The 19,459-nt window shown below is 34.5% G+C and overlaps 7 protein-coding genes across 7 annotated transcripts; 4 read left to right on the top strand and 3 right to left on the bottom strand.

The window, feature by feature from the left end:
• Nucleotides 1–329: 329 nt before the first annotated feature.
• On the bottom strand, nucleotides 330–2,585 carry LOC108970617 (modifier of mdg4). Its single transcript, XM_018936106.1, has 2 exons — nucleotides 2,002–2,585; nucleotides 330–1,929 (listed from the first exon to the last, which is right to left on the bottom strand). The coding sequence occupies exons 1-2, from the start codon at nucleotides 2,470–2,472 to the stop codon at nucleotides 874–876; spliced, it is 1,527 nt and encodes a 508-aa protein (XP_018791651.1). The 5' UTR covers nucleotides 2,473–2,585; the 3' UTR covers nucleotides 330–873.
• A 342-nt stretch (nucleotides 2,586–2,927) lies between these two features.
• LOC108970619 (NADH dehydrogenase [ubiquinone] iron-sulfur protein 3, mitochondrial) lies at nucleotides 2,928–4,076 on the top strand. Its single transcript, XM_018936108.1, has 4 exons — nucleotides 2,928–3,062; nucleotides 3,120–3,191; nucleotides 3,253–3,746; nucleotides 3,813–4,076. Exons 1-4 carry the CDS (start codon nucleotides 3,002–3,004, stop codon nucleotides 3,978–3,980), a joined length of 795 nt encoding a protein of 264 aa, XP_018791653.1. The 5' UTR covers nucleotides 2,928–3,001; the 3' UTR covers nucleotides 3,981–4,076.
• Nucleotides 4,077–4,418: 342 nt separating this feature from the next.
• Nucleotides 4,419–7,166, top strand: LOC108970626 (PQ-loop repeat-containing protein 3). Its single transcript, XM_018936122.1, has 4 exons — nucleotides 4,419–5,137; nucleotides 5,915–6,174; nucleotides 6,715–6,835; nucleotides 6,901–7,166. The coding sequence occupies exons 1-4, from the start codon at nucleotides 4,993–4,995 to the stop codon at nucleotides 7,029–7,031; spliced, it is 657 nt and encodes a 218-aa protein (XP_018791667.1). The 5' UTR covers nucleotides 4,419–4,992; the 3' UTR covers nucleotides 7,032–7,166.
• Nucleotides 7,167–7,281: 115 nt separating this feature from the next.
• LOC108970625 (NF-X1-type zinc finger protein NFXL1) lies at nucleotides 7,282–10,807 on the bottom strand. Its single transcript, XM_018936121.1, has 11 exons — nucleotides 10,525–10,807; nucleotides 9,843–10,459; nucleotides 9,622–9,780; nucleotides 9,454–9,567; nucleotides 9,278–9,394; nucleotides 9,090–9,221; nucleotides 8,784–8,995; nucleotides 8,524–8,722; nucleotides 8,236–8,436; nucleotides 7,875–8,129; nucleotides 7,282–7,812 (listed from the first exon to the last, which is right to left on the bottom strand). The coding sequence occupies exons 1-11, from the start codon at nucleotides 10,712–10,714 to the stop codon at nucleotides 7,390–7,392; spliced, it is 2,619 nt and encodes an 872-aa protein (XP_018791666.1). The 5' UTR covers nucleotides 10,715–10,807; the 3' UTR covers nucleotides 7,282–7,389.
• A 280-nt stretch (nucleotides 10,808–11,087) lies between these two features.
• On the bottom strand, nucleotides 11,088–12,830 carry LOC108970618 (caspase Dronc). Its single transcript, XM_018936107.1, has 2 exons — nucleotides 12,110–12,830; nucleotides 11,088–12,046 (listed from the first exon to the last, which is right to left on the bottom strand). Exons 1-2 carry the CDS (start codon nucleotides 12,536–12,538, stop codon nucleotides 11,189–11,191), a joined length of 1,287 nt encoding a protein of 428 aa, XP_018791652.1. The 5' UTR covers nucleotides 12,539–12,830; the 3' UTR covers nucleotides 11,088–11,188.
• Nucleotides 12,831–13,609: 779 nt separating this feature from the next.
• On the top strand, nucleotides 13,610–14,240 carry LOC108970616 (small integral membrane protein 13). The gene is made up of 2 exons (XM_018936105.1): nucleotides 13,610–13,836; nucleotides 14,084–14,240. Exons 1-2 carry the CDS (start codon nucleotides 13,758–13,760, stop codon nucleotides 14,218–14,220), a joined length of 216 nt encoding a protein of 71 aa, XP_018791650.1. The 5' UTR covers nucleotides 13,610–13,757; the 3' UTR covers nucleotides 14,221–14,240.
• A 71-nt stretch (nucleotides 14,241–14,311) lies between these two features.
• Nucleotides 14,312–15,032, top strand: LOC108970614 (N-alpha-acetyltransferase daf-31). Its single transcript, XM_018936104.1, has one exon. It carries the CDS (start codon nucleotides 14,338–14,340, stop codon nucleotides 14,935–14,937), a length of 600 nt encoding a protein of 199 aa, XP_018791649.1. The 5' UTR covers nucleotides 14,312–14,337; the 3' UTR covers nucleotides 14,938–15,032.
• Nucleotides 15,033–19,459: the final 4,427 nt, after the last annotated feature.

The following is a 19,459-nucleotide window of genomic DNA, read 5'->3' as shown; positions in this document are numbered from 1 at the left end:
TGTGATCCACGGAACCCAACAAAATAGATCCATTTCTGAAGCGGTTGATTATTGGTGATGAAAAGTAGGTCACTTACGACGTTAAGCTAAATGGTCGTGGACAAATTGTGGTGGCCAGCGAAAACCGTGGCCAGGCTAGAAGGGGCGATCAGGAAAGTTTTGCTAGGTGTATGGTGAGATTGACAGTGACGAACTGCTCCTACGAAAACAATATTAACTCTGTCGACAATTCAATCCTACCAAGGAAGCAATCGCACAGAAGCGGTCAGTTTTGGTAAGAAGAAATAGAATCAAATGCAAAAGTAGATGGATATTTTTTAAATACTATATATATTTATATAAATGTCCTTATGACCGAAATTTTTAAATATGGATCTTTTGTAGAAATTAGACGCCCTCTTATAGTACTATTTTCAAAAGTAGCTCAGGAGGACTTTATGTTACATCAGCGATAGCGGCATTGTATGTACCATCATATAAACATTTATAGGTTATTTTGGGACAGACTTTGGATCACATTATTGTATTGCAATTTATTTGAAATATTAACGTATTCAGCGTWTTATAATAAATTTCAAGCTTTTTTGCTCAAATTATCAAGGGGATTTGATAAATTTTTAAATTCTTAAAAAAATCATTCACTTATTCGAAGAAAGGATTTAATAATGAATTGTTTTGGGCGTTATAGTTTTTACTACAATTTTAAAGAAAGTACTTAAACAATACGTAATTCACAATAAAATGAAAATTTCAGGTAATCATGCCGTTATAAAGGCATTATAAATAATAATGAAACTTATAGATTAACACTGTCAGTGTGTATATTAGATATAAATCTACATATTTGTATCAAACTAATTATAAATACTGGTTTTAAGATAATATTACTTCCTCTTTTATGTGGCCTAGTTCAAGTTTCTGTGAAAGTTCTGCTTCTGCTACACGCTTTTGAAGATGACGCCATAGAGTGCTTTTCGGTATGTCAAATAAATTTGCYGCATGATTTTGTGACATTCCTTCATGTACACAAGCGTGCAATGCTTTAGTTAATTTGTCTTTTAGTTCAATTTTCGAGTTAACATCACGTTTCTTAAAAGAAACATAATCTGGCAAACGTCCTTGCTGTGCCAAACGTACTTTATGTCTATGTAGTGTAGACATGGGTATGTCTAACTCCCGACTGATATTTTTCAAAGAGTCGCCACCTTTTAATCGTTCGTAGGCCATGGTCAGAACAGGGTTTTCACGGGTTGTTTTCATATAATTGGGGTGTTTGCGCACTCTCCGCCAAAGAACCGTTTTCGATAAATCATATTTCAGTGCAGCCTTCTGTAAGCTCATACCTTCATTTATTACTGCCTGAACAGCATAAAAAAGAGCATCTTCTTGAGTACCGGGTGCGGCGTTTAATGTGGTAAAATTATCATCAGTCTTTAATACTGAAATGGGATCTGCGGTGGGGTCAAGTGTGGTAAACATTGATTGGTGTATTTGATCGGTATCTGAAGTGGATTGCGATTTAATTTTGATAGTTTTCATTTTTGGCGTTGGTTTTATTTGAATTAGTGGTTGTGGCACTTGCGTAGTAGTTGTTGTTGTGGCAGTCACTTTTGGAGTGCTTGTTGTTGCAGTATTTGTAGTAATTTCAATTATAGGATCTGTACTATTACTGCTGTATTCCTCTATGATGTGAGCCTCTTCTGCTGTATCATCCATTTCAACAAGTTTTTCCGCATCAGAATTGGAGCCATTTTCTAGTTTATTATTTTGTGTTAAGGTAAAAGTTCCCGAATTTTCAGTTAATATATATTCATTTGCTGCACTGGCAACAGGCATGTGTTCGATGGAGTAAGTAATTTTGCTATGTTGAGCTTCGTTATAGACATCCAAAAATTCCAGTTCTCTTTCATGTTGTATTACATTTTGTGTCTAAAAAAATATATGACATGCATTTATTCTTATTTTTGTAAGTTTTTATATATTTGGATAAGTTTTACTCACTTCGATTTTCTCGACAGCAATATTTTCTTGTTGTTCAATAAGCTCTTCTTGTGCAATTTGTATATTGCTTAGAGTCTTTACTGCCTCTGTTGTCTGGACACCACCGGATAATGTSGCATTGTTGCACTCAAAACTTATTGCTGACTTAATACCCAAGGTATTTATAGCTTCCAAGAACTCAGACAAATTGGTCGATGTGAGGCTTGTTTCGCCTATATATATAAAAGCTAATACACTGTCGAGCAGAGATCCTTTTATATCTGGCACTACAATTGTTGCTTCCTGACCCATTGGTACATCCACCAATAGATTGCGCAGCAAGTCCGAACATGATGATAGGACAAACCGATGGGCCCGCACTGAATGACCTTTGGCTACCAGTGTCACTTCACAGCTTTGAGGATCATTGCGAAGATTTCTTTGTATATCAAATATTGTTGCCGAATGGCCCATCCATTTCAAATGATTCATTATAGTCGGATTCGCCGAGTATGTTTGTTGTGTTTTAATTTCAGTAATTTAGATTTAGGAACGTCAAATTCTCTGAAAATTCTATCGACAAAATTTCRCTAATTCCACACACGCTACGGTCCGAAAATGAAATAAGAACAATTTTGGAATTTATTTACCAGGGTTGCATTTTGCTTAATTTTCATTTGACGTTTACTGTCAAAAAAAGTAAAAGCRTTTGAAAAAGAAAATGTCTCGCAGCTACAGCTCTCAAATTTCCAAAAGAACCCATTACATTTTCTGTTAAAATGCATAAAATTCAAATTGAAATGTTTAGGTTTATTTTCCAATTAATTTTAAAATAAGAAGTATGAAAGTAGGAATAACACTATTATATATATCTTGTTTATTTATATAGGTGGACAGTATGAAATACAACAATGCTGTGAATACCTCACATTTGTATTTGACTTTTGTATGTTGTTATATAAACAGCTGTCAAAAAAGTAAGGTGCATTATCGGAATATTTGCTAAATCAAAAAGGGTGAAATGGCAGCGATAATTAGGAGAATAGGTTGTAGGGCAATTGGCAATTTCGCTGCAAAAAATGGTATATTTTTTAATTATATAATTTAACTAACTGATTTGACTCTTAAACACTTTTCAGTTGCTGCTCCTAAAGCGGTGGGAGSAATCCGATTGTCCAGCACCACGCCTGCCCCGCCAGCAGAAGACAAACGTGAGTTATTTGCCACAAATTTTAGTAATTACTTAACACCTTTTATCTGTATACTTTGTAGCTACTTTCCGCAAACCTAACGAAGCAGCTCGCTTAAATTTAAGCAATTTCGGACGATATGTAGCCGAATGCCTTCCTAAATATGTGCAGAAAGTACAACTAACCGCAGGTGACGAACTTGAGGTTCTCATTGCTCCGGAGGGCGTTGTTCCYGTACTCCAGTTTCTGAAGGATAATCATTTAGCGCAATTCAGTAATTTAGTAGATATTGCCGGTATGGATGTACCGAGCAGACAGTATCGCTTCGAAGTCATCTATAATCTYTTATCGTTACGTTTCAATTCACGTATACGCGTTAAAACTTATACTGATGAGTTGACCCCACTGGATTCGTGTAATGAAGTCTTTAAGGCAGCAAATTGGTATGAACGTGAAATTTGGGATATGTATGGCGTATTCTTTGCAAATCATCCCGATTTGCGCCGCATATTAACTGATTACGGCTTTGAGGGACACCCACAACGTCGYGATTTTCCATTATCCGGCTATGTCGAGGTATTTTTTGTATAACAAAAATTATTGTATAAAGTACTAATTTTACTGCCAATTTATATAATTTAGTTGCGTTATGATGATGAGAAAAAACGTGTAGTCTGTGAACCATTAGAATTGGCGCAGGAATTCCGAAAATTCGATTTGTCAGCACCATGGGAACAGTTTCCAAACTTCCGTAATGCTAATCCACCAGCCGAGACTGTAGAAACCAAGCAGGAGACCCCTAAAAAATAAACCGAACATTGGAAATGTGGCATAGTTTATAAATTGTTGCGATGTGCAGAATTAATGTTACCCAAATATAATGGAAAATAATATATCGCTTCAACGATTAAAATAATTTTTAATTAAAAAATGGGGTTGATTAACTGTTCTATACATTACATATGTATATACATACAACTTCATAAAGGTAGAGCTGTATATACATACATATGTCCCTCAAAAGGAATTCAGTTGACATCAAAGCAAAATTTTTGAAAAGTATTGAGACATTTAAATTTAAATAAATTATGTTATCTTCTATGAATCTAATGATTTCATTTTATTCGCGATTTCTGTCATGGCAACTCTGCTCATGCTTATATACACTATACTATAGTGCATCTCATATTAACAGGTTCTCAATGTACACAGATACTTTAAGTTTTTTGTATTTGCTTATGGGTGTGCACCGGTATTGATGAACTCTTTATTTGCAAAAAAACAAAAACTGAAGTGTAAACGGGAAGACCGGGCGGAAACCACATAGTTCTACTCTGCTTCTAGGTGTAACATTTCTCATTTCGAAATTTTTTTACTAGATTGTTATCTCGGCACGCATAGCATACACAAATATGTATAGATGTATATATATAAAATAATTTTACACAGGCACTGATGTTGGGATTTCTCTGTAAAGACTGTTTGAACGCTCTTTCAATAATATATAATATTTATTAGTATTATTAGAATGACAAAATGGGCATTGGCTCATCAAATGTTCAACGCGAATTTGGTTGAATAATCCGCAAGGAATGAAAACTGCTGACATCTGCTTAAAACGAGCTAAAAAAGAAACGATAAAATATAATAGTAACAGTTGTGATAAAAGATATTGTGCAATAATATCTAAACTAAAAATTGTGTCCTTTCGCTGTTCTTTTTTTTTCAAATGAACACACATATGTAGAAGGAAATAAAAAACAAATAGTTACTTGTAGTATAGTAGAAAATTAATTTATTGTTAATTTATAATTGTGCTAAAATGACAATGGAGGCTATTTCCAACTACTTTGAGAAGGGCATAGTGCTGGTTGTTGCCGATCTGCTTAGTCTAATAACAGTGTCATCTTGTTTGGTTATTAAGGTGCCACAAATAAATACAATACGAGCAAACGAGTCATCACAGGGTAAATAAAAATAATTTGTTTGAACAAAACTACTAAAATAAGAGCAATATTTGCGAATGCCTTCTCACTGGTCTGAAACTAGCATACATATGTACATATGTACATTAGTGTTCTTCTGTCACTTCCGATTAGTCAAGAGCTATTAGAAAATATTTTGGAACGGAAGTAGTTTTTATAAAAATATCTGATAAGAATATTCACAAACAATATATGATGGAATGTGTATACGAGTATGCACATACGAATATAATATAAACATATATGTATATGTACCATATAGCTAGAGCTGATTTGTATAAAACAAAGCGCACTTTTATAATTTCTTTTCAATACAGTTAAATTCTATTTTAAAAACTAACTGTACATTATGGTATGACATTTGAATTAAGTTTTCAACGTAAAATATTAAAAATGGGCAGCGTTTTAGAAAAAAGTCAATTTGCGGTGCCGCTCATAACTCGATGCTGGATCATCTGAAACCAAAAAATCAAAATTATATAGTAGATAATTCCTTTGCCCAGGTAACGCTGTGGAAGTTTTTCGAAATTATAATTATCACTTCATGGGATCGTTTTAAAATCTAAATCTATGATCTTATCTCATTATCTAAATAATGGTTTAAAAATACATATATTGATTACAGACCAGTTTGAGATATGTACATACATGTCTTAATTGACAAATGCATATCAAAATAAAAAATAAAATGTATGAAGTTTTGCAAATCACATTACTATTTATAATTACAACATTTACATTAATTTTTATAATTTCAAGGTATTAGCGTTCTTGGTCTCTGCCTCGAACTCTTCAGTTACACCGTGATGTTGTCTTATAATTACAGCCGGGGCTATGATTTTCTATCTTATATGGAATACCCCATACTGCTCCTACAAGAATATGTGCTTATCTACTACACCTTCTTTTATCAAAATTTATTGGGCGTACGCACGCAGATAGTGGCGGTGCTTTATGCTATCGTGGCGACACTGATTTACTTCAAACTGTTTCCTCTACTGATACTGACGTTTCTTGTGGTAAGATTTAGATTAATAGAGATAAGATAATAAGTCCTAGGTTAATAAAAATTACATTAATCATTCGTGACTCTCATTAAAAAATACGTACATTGTCTTAGTCTTTTAGCGCATAATTTTTCCAATAGAAAGTTTTATTTTTTTCAATTTGGATCTTTGTGTGTTAAAACATTTATTTTAATATAATTGACGTTAGTTGTAATTTTTTTTTTAAGATTTTTATAATGCATATATTATATATCAACAGCTACACTACTTGGTTGTTGGTACTTGGGCGTTTCGTAATACAGGAAAAAATTATTTGTAGGCCGTTCCTACGTGTCGTACAGACATATCAGCTCGGCAGCATCCCTCAAAAATTCTTCAGAAATGCTCTCGCTGGTACAACAACAACARCATTAAAATAAATAACTACATACAAAATGAACCTTGTATTTTTATAGCATACTTTAGGGCGCGTTGTTCAAAAATGCTTGCCTGGGACTTTATATCATTATTAAATTTGTTTGCTATCTATTTACTATCTTTGTGTCTTTGCAGCCATTTTGTACACCAATCGGTGCTACAAGTAAAGTTCTACAATTAATTGCAATTCTWCGGACAAAGGATGCTTCTTCTGTCAGTCGTACAACATGGGCACTATCAGCATTCACCAATTTGAGTAATTGCATAGAGAATAAAAAACAAAAAGCAAMAACTAATTTTATTTCTAAACTAACCATTCAGCTCGCATCTACACCGTTTACGTGCAGTCAAGTGACATGATGTTGCTAAGTAATTTCTTTATATCCACCTTCTTAAGCTCGTCAGTGTTCGTTGCAGCATGCATTTACAAGAAAAAAACAAAAACCGATTAAGAAAGTCCAGCGGAGGAATTGCTGCTGAATTTTATCTTTACTTGTTGGAAATGAAAAGTATGGTTTAGCTCAAACTTATATTTAAAAATCAATAGAGTGTCTGTTAACTATTTTTAAAAAGCGAAAAAAAAAACATTTGGCATAAATTTGATATTTCGAAAATATTTATTATATAATTTACGTAGTCTTTCGTTGATATACATACTATATATAGGCTGAGTTGAAGAACTCACCTAAAATAATATTTTGTAATATTTGCGCAATTGCATGATAATAAATGTACATTTTTTATTTCTTAAGTATGCTATTTTGGTAAATATAAAACTTGATTAGTGTATATACAGATGTAATGCACTTATTAACTATCGGCATAAAAAGCTACAGCAATAGCTAAAACGATTGCTAGTATAATACCACCATAAATGCTTAATAACTTCCAATTTATCTGCCTATTTGGTTTTTCTACGACGACCTTACGTTCTTTGTATTTACGTTTGCTAAATCTCTTTTCAAACTGTTCAACTTCTGCACGATTTTTCGCCTCTTCTTGTTGGCGTATTTTTTCTTGTTCCTGTTTCAACTGTTCTGCCAACTTTATACGTGTCTCAATGCAAAATTCATCACACGGTATAGATATTTGACCAGCACGATGTTTATCACAGGCGATTTCTGCTTTCAAACGTTTGCATTCGCAAAATATGCGTACTTTTTTGCGACACAATTCCGGGTTTGGACACTTTCCCGGATGACAAGGTGTATGACAGCGATGACCACATGAAAACTGAAACATATTGATTTAAAAGTTATTTGCAATTAATAAAATGTTCATGTATGGATGCTTACAGTTTTGAGGCAACGGTTTCCGCAGCTCTTCAGGCGTTCCTGTACTAAAGCGATTTCCTCTTTGGTACCTTCCACTCGAAAATATTCTGAACATTTGTAGATCAATTGTGTTAAACCACAATGACATTTGGTTTTGATCATTTTGTGACATGGATTACATGGCGGAGCGTGACAAGGTCGAGGGCAAGCATGCTCACAACCCGCTGGACGAGATACATTGCAACYCTCTTGGCATCGGGCGCAGCCGAGTTGCTCCTGAATTATAACAAAAAATAAAATAAAATAAAAATTGCAACATATTTAAATTTAGGTTAAAAATGTGTAWGCTAAGAAAATAATTGAAAGCTATAAGGGTACACACTTTCATATCTTTCAAGTCGGGCACGGCGTGGCATATAAGCTCACATTTGTGGTTACCACAACGCAATGCTCGATTACATTTGCGTTGACAGGATGTAGGTTTTGAATTCCAACAAGGCCATTCAGCTATTTCGTGACCACCAATACACGAGACTTTCACCAATTGTTCACATGGCGGATGCGGCTGTTTTTTGAATTCAAACTAAATACAAGAATAAATAAAAATGAGTTATAGACATGCACATACAAGTTTTATTTGTATTTATATATAACATATGTATGTATATACCTGTTTGCTTTGATGCCACACATTCGCACCGCCATTAAGCGGATTTTGTTTGACCACTTTAACTGCGGCATGACACTTAGCTTCACAAATATGCAGACACCCAGTGGTGTCATTTATCTGTCCACATTTTTGATTACAAGGTGGACATTCGTTTTTGTGACAGCGATGTTTGATTGGATGGTGACATTTTGAAGGAATACTGTAAATCTAGTATTAGAGCAAAATGCAAGCAACAAAACTATGTATGTATATTTTCTAACCGGCATAATTCCATGCACATAACGCGGGCTGTACGTTCACGTCCACAAGGGACACGTTTTGATGTTTTCCCACATCGACAATTTACTTGTGATTGCTGATTACAAGGATAACAAGGTCCTTCATGACAAACCGACTGGCACTTGTGYTTTTGACAAGTGAGTGGTTTTCCACAAATTTTATCACATTGTTGACAGCTGCGGCCATCACAACACTTAGATGTAAAAAATAATTAAATTGCAATAATTGTATWTAACTCAGAGGCACTCCTAACGCTAATACATATTATTAATTGTAAGCATAATTACCTTTTTGTTACAAGTGTGTTTGCCACAATCTCTCATTTGCTTGCATTTGGTTTCACATGTAAATATTTTCCAGCACGGCAAYTCCTTTTCATGTATGCCACAGCGGCATTTCTTTTTTGTTATTATTAAACACTGCAAGTACAAACATGTGATAAGTTTTTTGGCGTATAATTTGCATTACATCTTACCAAATTACATTCGCCACGATGACATCGTTGGGTGCAAGTATGCAGCCCACACGATAATAGTTTTTGACAAGTATCACCACATGGATCAATGGTTTCGATACAGGGTACGATTTTTTGCTAGTAGTGAAGATATTTGTTTAAATGCAAATCAATAATATATTTTACTTTTTACTTACGGTTTTACCACATGGACATGAACGCGGTAAACTTAAAGGACAATCACCGCAAGAACCCGAGTGGCATACGCGCTTACACACGTGTGCTCCACATGAATATTTTGAGCCGCAAATCTAATACATATTAATTGAGAACGGGCAACAATTTAGCACAAATATCTTTCTCACCTTTTTGCAATGCCATTTAAGTTCAGAACAATTACGTTTCTTAGTCTCAGCACCACATTCGCACGGCTGCAAACTGGTACTCGTACATGGTGGACACTGATTGGGCTTATGACATAACTCTTTACATCGATGTTCGCCACATGGAAGTAATTCTTTACACTATAGCAACCAGAAATATATTTTGTTCTTAAAAAAATCTGGTATATATTTTATGAACTTACCTTTCTATCACATTTCCATTCTTTATCTATACAACGCAYAGATTTTTTCTGTGATTGACCACATAGGCAACTGGTTGTGGCATAYTGAGAACAGGGCGGGCATGGGCCCGGATGGCAAAGCAACATACATGTATGGCCACAGGTTGGTTGCAAGTTTTTTCCGCATATTTCCCCACAAGAATGCGGTAATAAAAATGCTGCGGGGCGTGGATTTTCTTCTTTTCCACAAAAGCACTTATAAGTTGCCGGTTTTTCCTCCAAACAGTAATCTTTGCGACACTGCGGACAACTCCAGTGCAATGGCCGCTTCCGCTTCGGCGGTACGAATTGTCCAAGATTATTRTAGTAACCCTGTTCATTGCTTGTTTGTTCAGTGGATGCTTTCTGCTGSGCGATGCTATCATTGGCCCAGCGTCGTATACAGTTTAAATGGAAGAAACAATAGCAATGTTTACAGGTCCAAATCGAGTCAGCTCGGCGCACACTACCAATACAAATTAGACAAGTTGCTGATCCTGAATGCAAAGCGTTTTCAAAGAAGGTAGCAGTTTTTTGTTGTAGTGCTTGTTGAATACCTAAGCGACTGCCGTCAGACTTGTAATGCTTAAATAGAGAATCTAACAATAATAAATTCAATGTATCTGTATTTTCTAGGAAATATATATGTATATGTAAAATATACCTAATATTTTACATTCGTTAAGCTCCTCTTCCTCTTCATCGGAACTAGAGGAATATTTTTCCACTATTTTCTTTGCGGCAGCTATATTCCGTGCATGTACTTCTTCAAAACGAGTTGCTCCATCCGGTTTTTGTTGATTTGACTTGGAGCCTCTTTTCATTTTTTCATTCTTGGCAGAAAACACAGACATTTTTTAGAAATTGTTAAGATTTCTGTTTCTGACGTGGGAATTAAAGCAATTTTCTGAACCGGCTGTTTCAGATCCATTTCAAGGTTACCAGAAATTTGTAATTTATTTAATTTTTGGWGGATTTTTCATTTGTTAACAGAAGTCTTTGTTTACGGTGAGTTCCGACTTTTAGCATATGGTTTATAAAAAAATATTTTTAAATTTATTAAATCTGTGTATATAATACAAATTTTTGAAATTCCCCGTAACCGAATTAATTAAAGTAAAAATTTAGTGTGTCAGTTAAAAAGTACTTTGTGCCATAATAAAAACAATATCTTYATTCTAATATATAAATCACATTTTATTTTCGTTTTATATATGTATGTAAAAAATGATGTACACAAATTTTTTATAAAATATAACACTATGTATATATCAAAATTTATACTTATAATAGGTATGTAGAAGTCACACATTCATATTCGTTTCTAGCTACTCTTGCGATTGACCAGGATTGAAAAATAATTTGTAATTAAAACCGATATTACGGAAATTGCCCATTTGTATACTTCCGTTTTCAGAATACATTTCACCAATGTTTCTCTGTACGATTTTTAATATATCCTCAAAATGTGTATCATGCGCATGCTCAGCTATTGCCTTACAAAGACCCTGAATATACCAAGAACCTGTAACCGCATCTCTATAAGCTTTGAATCCTTTATTAGTGGCGTAGCAAATTAGTAAATCCGATAACTCTGCATTGCGTTCCTTATTTGAAGTAAAGGGAATGGTGTCAGTCTCTGTTTTGGCTTTTATTCCTTTGTCTTGCATTGGACCACGGCAAAATGGAAATATAAGAACCTTTGGTTTTTGCATTAAATTGGGACATCTTCGGTTGGAAAATCGATTAATGACTTCTTGCACTTTTGCAAATGATCCATCACTGAATGCCACTTCTTCTTCATTTTTACCGTCGAGTTCGCCATGACTCATAAATGCCAAGACAAAAGATTCGGTTTTGAGTGTATCATCCGACTTTAATAACTCATCCAGTAAATCGAAAAACTGCTTTTTAGAACCATTTGTGGTTATAAATATTTTAAAACCTAATTGTCTGAACACGTATATGAGTATATCACTATCATTTGAGGCTCCATTGCGATAATCAGTCTTAAATTTTATATAATTGGCTATAAAGAGGACTCCTCTGTGTTGTTTGCACTGCATTTTGTATGTTCCAATTCGATCACATGTATTAATGCGGTTGGCTTTTCTAACTTCATATTTCACTTTTGGATCAACTGATTCCAAGAACTCTGTTATGTTAGGTGTTGAATTCTCGTCAACCTAGAAAATTAAAAAAATAAAATTAGTATTTCACTACGAAAGCTTTAAAAATTGAACAAATACCCTTGAGTGCACGCTGTCAGGTATGTCAGTCGCCTGTGCTGGAATTAATTCAACTGGTTTCTCTGTAATACTTTGTATAGCTTGTGGTAAATTCTGACGATATTCTCTGATAGCGTTAAATTCTCTCTGTCTCTCCAAAACTTGCAACGCTTCGACATAGTCCAAATTTCTAAGAATTTGTTTTAATTTATCGAATGCTTCGGGACCTCGGTGAGTAATTTTATCAAAGAGTTTTTTGTGCATAATTTGATCTAACGTTTGGGATCCTACAATATCTACCACACTTTTAGAATCTAAGTGAAGATTATAAACCATTTGCTCTGAAAGTAAACCCTCACTTCTACAGGCTTGAAGTATGGGTTTCAATTCCGTGTGCTGTATAAGTTTGTTAATGTTCTCTTTTATTATTTTTCGATGCTTATCATCCATTTTTCACGTTAGTAGTGGTTGACAATGAGATTGAATTAGTCAGATCCTAAAATGGTAGCAATGGCAATGACAATGGCCTAGAAAAGAAAGCTCTAATTCCTGGGAATATATTGATATATAAGCTTGCAAAATGTTTATATTATTAAGCACCAAATACGAACAGCAAAGATTCACTATATTATTTTCACAGATATTGAATTTTCCTTTTTTTTTTTACAAAATTTTGCTCCTTTATTATCAACAAAGGATCGCACAATTTGCAATTTCACAAAACAATGACAATTTCACAAGTTCTCAAGCGAATTCTAAATACACAGCACCTTGCCACACTTTTCAACTATTTAATTGTTTCCGATTTATTTAAAAACATAAATTATTTGTGCGTCTGCAACTATTACTTCTAAAAAATGTTGAAACAAATGTATTGGTACTATTTGTTTGGGAATTAATAATTTGTAATTGAAATAATAATTTGTAATTATTAATATATCAACTTCACTCAATGCCTCATTATTTTAGTGTTTAGTTAGCATAATCTGGTAAAAAAAAATTGCAGCCCTAAATGAAATGTCAAAGGATAGGCAAAGAAAAACGGCAAAATCTCCTTTGTAGCGCGTGCAAGATTTATCAAGTTATTAATTTATGAAGAAATTTAAACAGACTTTGTAATTATTTACGAAATAATTTTACTGTTGTAAGTTCTCACAATTATTACTATATCTGAATTACTTTTACCTATAACAATGCTGTATGTTAAAACCAGACAGTCTATATGATGCTTAACCTCGAAGTTATTTAGAGAATTTGGCCTGTATACCGGTATGTGATAATATACCAATAGTGACAAATTATAATTCTSACAAGAACACTTTTAACCAGCAAATTTTAGTAGTGTTTAAAAAAAAACATTAAAATCATGCAAAATGTAAAAAAATTATTTGCAATATTTATTAAATAGTATGTTCAGTGTTACGATATGTCTGATGTATGTATATTCGCTGATGCATCCCTGCATAATTTTGTTAAACTCGTGTGTTTGTGGATGTGATCTTCCATTTTGACGTTAAGTAAATTACTACATTTTGATTTGTCAATGAAAGTGCATATGGTGTTAAAATAAGCTGGATTGTGGTTGTTTTGTTTTACTATGTTATGAACAATTATTAGTTCCTACTTCTTTAAGGTTTTGATTTTACATTTGGACTAAATACATGAAATAATGAATTTTAATACAATTTTAGCAGTAGTCTTTACTGTTATAGGGTCAGTTTCCGTCGTAACCGTGTTAATTTTGCTAGGTAAGACCTACATATGTTGATTATGCATTGTATTGACTTTCAATATTTGTGAGGAAAACTACAACTAAATCGAAATAATTTGGTAATACAAACTTTGACCCCCTACTAGCTGTTGAGGTATATTGAACCATTGCCTAGGGCATTCAAGAAAAGAATATTGGAAATGTTAATAATTTGATATGACATTGATTTATAATGACATACATAKGTAAAACTAATAAATATTTATTATTATTTTATTATTTAGGTTGGTTTCTGATCTGGAAAGCATTTTTATCAAAATTCCGACTTGTACGTGAATTACTGGGTCAAGAAAACGGTGATGAGGCACAACCTATAGAGCAGCAACCTCATATAAGAGCGAAAAAAATACGCCGAGACTAATATTACTAAACTGTGAACTGTTTCACAAATAAACGAAAATAGGCAAAGTAGTTGAAAATAACTATTAATCTAATAACTATAACTCTTAATAAGAATTTATACTGAAAGTCTTACAACATGAATATCCGCTGTGCTAAACCTGATGACTTGATGAGTATGCAGCACTGTAACTTGCTCTGCCTGCCTGAAAACTATCAAATGAAATATTACTTTTATCATGGGCTTACCTGGCCGCAGCTTAGCTATGTAGCTGAAGATGATAAAGGTAATATCGTTGGCTATGTGTTGGCCAAAATGGAGGAACCTGAACCTGGTGAAGAAAGTAAGCATGGTCACATTACATCATTGGCCGTAAAACGGTCCTACCGAAGACTGGGCTTAGCACAAAAATTGATGAATCAAGCCTCACAAGCRATGGTTGAGTGTTTTGATGCGCAATATGTTTCGTTGCATGTGCGAAAAAGCAACCGCGCCGCYCTAAATCTCTATACAGATTCGTTGAAATTCAAAATAATTGAAATCGAACCGAAATATTATGCCGATGGCGAAGATGCTTATGCGATGCGTCGTGATCTTAGTGAATTTTCAAAGAAAGAAAATTCCGACGAGTCGACACTTGATACGAAAGGCAATACTGCAGATGGCGAAAAGGATAAAATCAACTATAGGCAAGCAATCTCGCATGATCACAGCGGACATGATGGCCATTGTTGCTAAGGCAACTGAATGWTAGAATTTAAGGTGCTCCTATGCAATTCGGGTATAATTTTGTATTTATATATTTTTCGAAAATTTTAATATCTAAATAAATTTGTAATAATCCTTGATGGATTTATAAATATAAAATATGATTAATATAAAAGTTATAGATTTTTATTTTGTATTTATTTTTGGTAACTAATAATATGTCCGGTACTTTAAACATGTGATACTGTATATGACTACATTTTGATATGTAGCAAATTTGTTATTGGTTAATGTACCGACAATACTGATAACCAGATTAAAAATAGTTTAATAAAAGTTAACGAGTATGACGTAAACTGCGGTCAATGTACACTTCTTTGTTTTAGAACGATATTGGATAACTGAATATGCCTTGAAATATTTGAAGCAGACAGCATTAAGTTCTACTTTACGCTAAGAAATGTTTCACAGCGTTCTACTAAGAGTTGGTCTTCAGCCGCGGCTCCATAGCACACCGGAATACAGTACATTTTGATAGTTTGGCAGCACAGCTTTCATGAATGGCAACACTGATTGCATWTAAGAAAACGCCCATTAGAATTTAAATTATTTATGTTTAKTGGAATTGAATTAATTTTAATGTTCTTCGTGAAATTATATATTTTAAATATTTCAAGCGTTGTTTACGCACCATTATTACAACCACTTAGTTCCTCTATTTCGAGGTTCACTACTTAGAAAAAAAAAACACACACAGAAACTTCAAATTTAATGGGGAATGTTTATCGTCAATCGAACGAACATTCTTTATAATTTAATATTGGCTGCGGCTACGACTCCGGCGTCATATTTTATATCTGGGGTCTTTACCATTTACGCCCTGTTAGAGTTCGTTTCATGGGGCAAGCAAAGAGGTGATTAGAACCATGCACGCGCTTATTATATGCCATAGGCTTGGCATGTGGTGGTCGATTCTGCATTAATCGGAGTTTAACCTGCTATAGTGTGCAGGATGAAGTTTTGCGAGTGTCACTCTATGTTCGCCATACAACTCGAGCTCGTCTTCTGCAATGGGCGGTGCATCGTATGTTATTCCTTTAGGCTCTAGACTTTTACTAAAAATCTAATGGGCATGCAGGGAAAACGACATAGATGGAATAATTTTTTAAGCACAATAAGAAGAGACAAATTTTTTCATTTCTTTAATCATTAATTTCGAAGCTGTTCTTTGTCTATATGAAAAGAAAACTGAATAAAATCATGCTATTTACAATACAAACATAATATATACATGTGTATATACAAGTACAGATAAACTTGTATATATGTACATATGTATAAATATATAATATTAATATCCTCAGCAAATGTCAGTAAATTCGCTTAATTTCAACTTTGGACTGTCACCAAGCTAACTTGTCATGCAAAACGCCAGAAGAAAGTGGATAAAATTGAACTACAAAATGTAGACTCGTTGTACACTTTTTAAAATTCACTTTTTGCCTACACGGCGTACGCAAGTAATTTATGCGGAAAGTTTTGTTTCGACTAGGTGCGCGCCGATTAACCATTTATGTGCGCCRCGCAGCGCCGTCATATCCTCCATGGCGGTGCGGCGTTCTACTTTGCATGCATTTGAATTAATGCATTTGACAKTTGGCCTCAGGACATGACCACCATAATGCGCTTGCGAAACGAAAAATGTTAATAGCATTTGTGCGAAAGTTTGTCCGCCGCTTTGGTGGCACCGTCCAAACGACGGTGGAAGTGGGACGTTGATGTTAAACGGTTGTTGCTAACTCTCGTAACATTATAAGTGTTTTGTTAGTCGAAATTGTGAATTTTTATGTGGCATACTTTGTTTCAAGAAAAAATAAAAATATATAGTAATGTCGGAAAATGTTGCAGAATTTTTTAATTTATGATTTTATTAAAATTATTATTATTTGTGGTCTGTGCGAGCAATCGTCTTAAGAGACCTGACCTACACAATATTTCATGAAGTGAAGTAACTCATACGCAGCCTAGTTTTTTTCGCCAGGAGCCAGGAGCAGAGCAAAAATAAAGCGAACTCTCGCTGAATGAAAAATGGGTTTATTAGGCAGCTATAGGCAAATGCGATCCAAGTCACAAATTTTAGACTAAAAATATTCAAATTTTTTATATATAGAAATTTCCAAAACTTTGAGGAGATGGGGAAGTTATGAAGCTTATTATTATGTTATGACATTTAACTTTACTAAATATCCAATTTTTCTGATAAGCATTTAATTCGGAATATGACGCGAAATATAGGCTAATTTCAAAAATTATTTTGTAGACAGTTACCCRATTAACCGAAGACCAGAAAAGGTAGGAAAAGAGGGGTCCTTCATCCGAGGCTGTTGTTACCTTTTCATTTGGGGTGGTTTCTTACTGGGCGYGTCCCAAACCCAGCGCGTAACCCTAGGGAGAGATGATTCGCCTWCTMATTTTAGCTCGTCTTTTGGCTACCCAGAGGATATTTGGTCTACGGCCGGAAGTTGTGAGCTGCTTGAGTCATATGAAAAATAATCGTTTCTGGCCACTCGATAGTGAATGGCGCTCGGAGAACTTTCCTCACTTGCGTGAACTTCTACACATGGCTCCATCCTCCTGTGGGATGGGATAGATRAAGAGAGTTGAAGAGTTTGACGAGCTGGCCGACAGGCCTGCTGAATGGCAAACAAAGCTTAATATCAGGAGATGGTGAACCCGATTCTTCAATTGAGGAAAGGAKTTGCGTTTATGCCGCGATGTCCGAAGACCTCCACTACGTTGGAAAGAATATCCAATTGGCTCAACTTTTTTTATATTCTTCTGAAGTTTGTTTGAAAAAAAGAACGAAAATAAAATTTAGTGTTTTCAATGGAATCACGGYTACAGATGTGTTTATAATGTTGAAGAAGGGTTTTGGGGAGTCTTACTTCTACACGAATGACCTGAATCGCCAAAACACCTGAATCTTTTGAAAAAATTACGTATAAATAGAAGGTTTAATGAAGATGACATAAAAATTATCCAACAATYTAGCGAATGGATTTGTATACCGATTGATCTTTTCCTTCAAAGTAGTCCTCAATCTTTCAATTGTCGCTAAATTTCTTTACAGCGAACCTTTTGAGTCCTGAATACAGAAAAATGTCATCGCAGGGCAGATCTTGAGAAAACGTTGGATGCGGAACCCAATTCCATCTCAGTTTAGTGTGTCAGTAATCCAGATCAATATTAAATTTTATTGTCATTCAAAATAATTTTGTGGATTGTTTCATGTTTTTGTTCGTAATTCGTTCGTGAAATTCATACACAGGAATTTTAAAAGTTAGATCTAACTGCACTGCAATTCTACTGGTTCCCTCCCATAGAAGTATGTACAAAGTGCGTTCCAAAGTAAACCGGACTATTTGAATCTAAGATTCCATATATATGTCGACTGGTGCGTTAGAATCTGCTATCTTTATCGATTGTTCAGTGAGAATTTCATAACATTTCATCTATTGGAAGTGAAGTTATTGCGTTTTAAGTGTCAATATGTTTCTTTTATCGGTGCGAAAATGAGCTTCGAACAAAGAGCCATCATTAAATTTTGTTTTAAAATTTCTAAAACTTTTATGACGATGATTGCCGTAGCAGAGTGCACGAGGGGTTTCAACGTTTTCAAAGTGATCGTGAGGAGATAAATGACAATCAACATGTGGGCCCATCAAAATTCGTGATCRCCGAAAATTCCATCGAAACTGTGCGTGAGAAATCAKCATGGAAATGGAATTGAACATCTCCAAAACAACGRCTTRTCGCATTGTKTGCACGGCTTGTTCGGCACAAATTGACTGACCACCAAAAATTGCTCAGAATCCAACATTCGATCGACGCTTGTGACCGATTATTTGACCAAAAMTCATATTTTAACCATTAACCRTTCACCRTATTCRCCTGATATGSCACCGYGCGACTTCTTKCTTTTCGRAAAAATGCATTTRCMKATGAAAGGAAAGCGTTMTGCAGACGTAGAGGCCATTCAAAAGTCTTGCACCGGCATACTGGCGGCCATACCGGCCAACCAGCTAAAACACTCGTTCGACATGCTTTTGKACCGTGGAAAAAGCTGTATTGAAGCARAAGGAGACTATTTTGAATAAAAYKAATTGATTTTGCCGAAAAACCMTTTGTTCTGTTTATTTTAAAGTCCTGTTTATTTTGSAAMGCRCCCTGTAAATGAACTTTTCAGCCTACCAAATATTTCATGTATGTATGTCTAGCTATTTATGTCAGCATGCTATGCCATGTTTACATATGAACATWAAAAAATTAATTCACAAAGTTCTCACCAACTTTATTTTCATGCCAGCTACCTCTATTGTCTGAAATTTTCGAGTACTCAATTTGCTTGCTTTGACTTCATGCATTCGTCCCTTGTACTGATATACTTACATATGGTATGTACATATGCCTGAGTACATGAAATTATGCACTTCTCATTACGCTTGAAGTAAACAGTAATTGCTATGTATAGAGAGTCACGACCACTTCGGAG

This window comes from Bactrocera latifrons, unplaced genomic scaffold, assembly GCF_001853355.1.
Source record: "Bactrocera latifrons isolate USDA-ARS-PBARC rearing strain unplaced genomic scaffold, ASM185335v1 scaffold_302, whole genome shotgun sequence".
Taxonomy (NCBI): domain Eukaryota; kingdom Metazoa; phylum Arthropoda; class Insecta; order Diptera; family Tephritidae; genus Bactrocera; species Bactrocera latifrons.
The sequence above is the reverse complement of the archived record's forward strand: the minus strand, read 5'-3'. Positions and strand labels throughout refer to the sequence as shown.

Coding starts and splice junctions, on each gene's coding strand:
- LOC108970618 (XM_018936107.1), bottom strand. CDS start 12,538: ATGGATGATAAGCATCGAAAAATAATAAAAGAGAACATTAACAAACTT. Junction 12,047..12,109: donor CTGACAGCGTGCACTCAAGG/GTATTTGTTCAA, acceptor TTAATTTTCTAG/GTTGACGAGAATTCAACACC.
- LOC108970616 (XM_018936105.1), top strand. CDS start 13,758: ATGAATTTTAATACAATTTTAGCAGTAGTCTTTACTGTTATAGGGTCA. Junction 13,837..14,083: donor AACCGTGTTAATTTTGCTAG/GTAAGACCTACA, acceptor TTTATTATTTAG/GTTGGTTTCTGATCTGGAAA.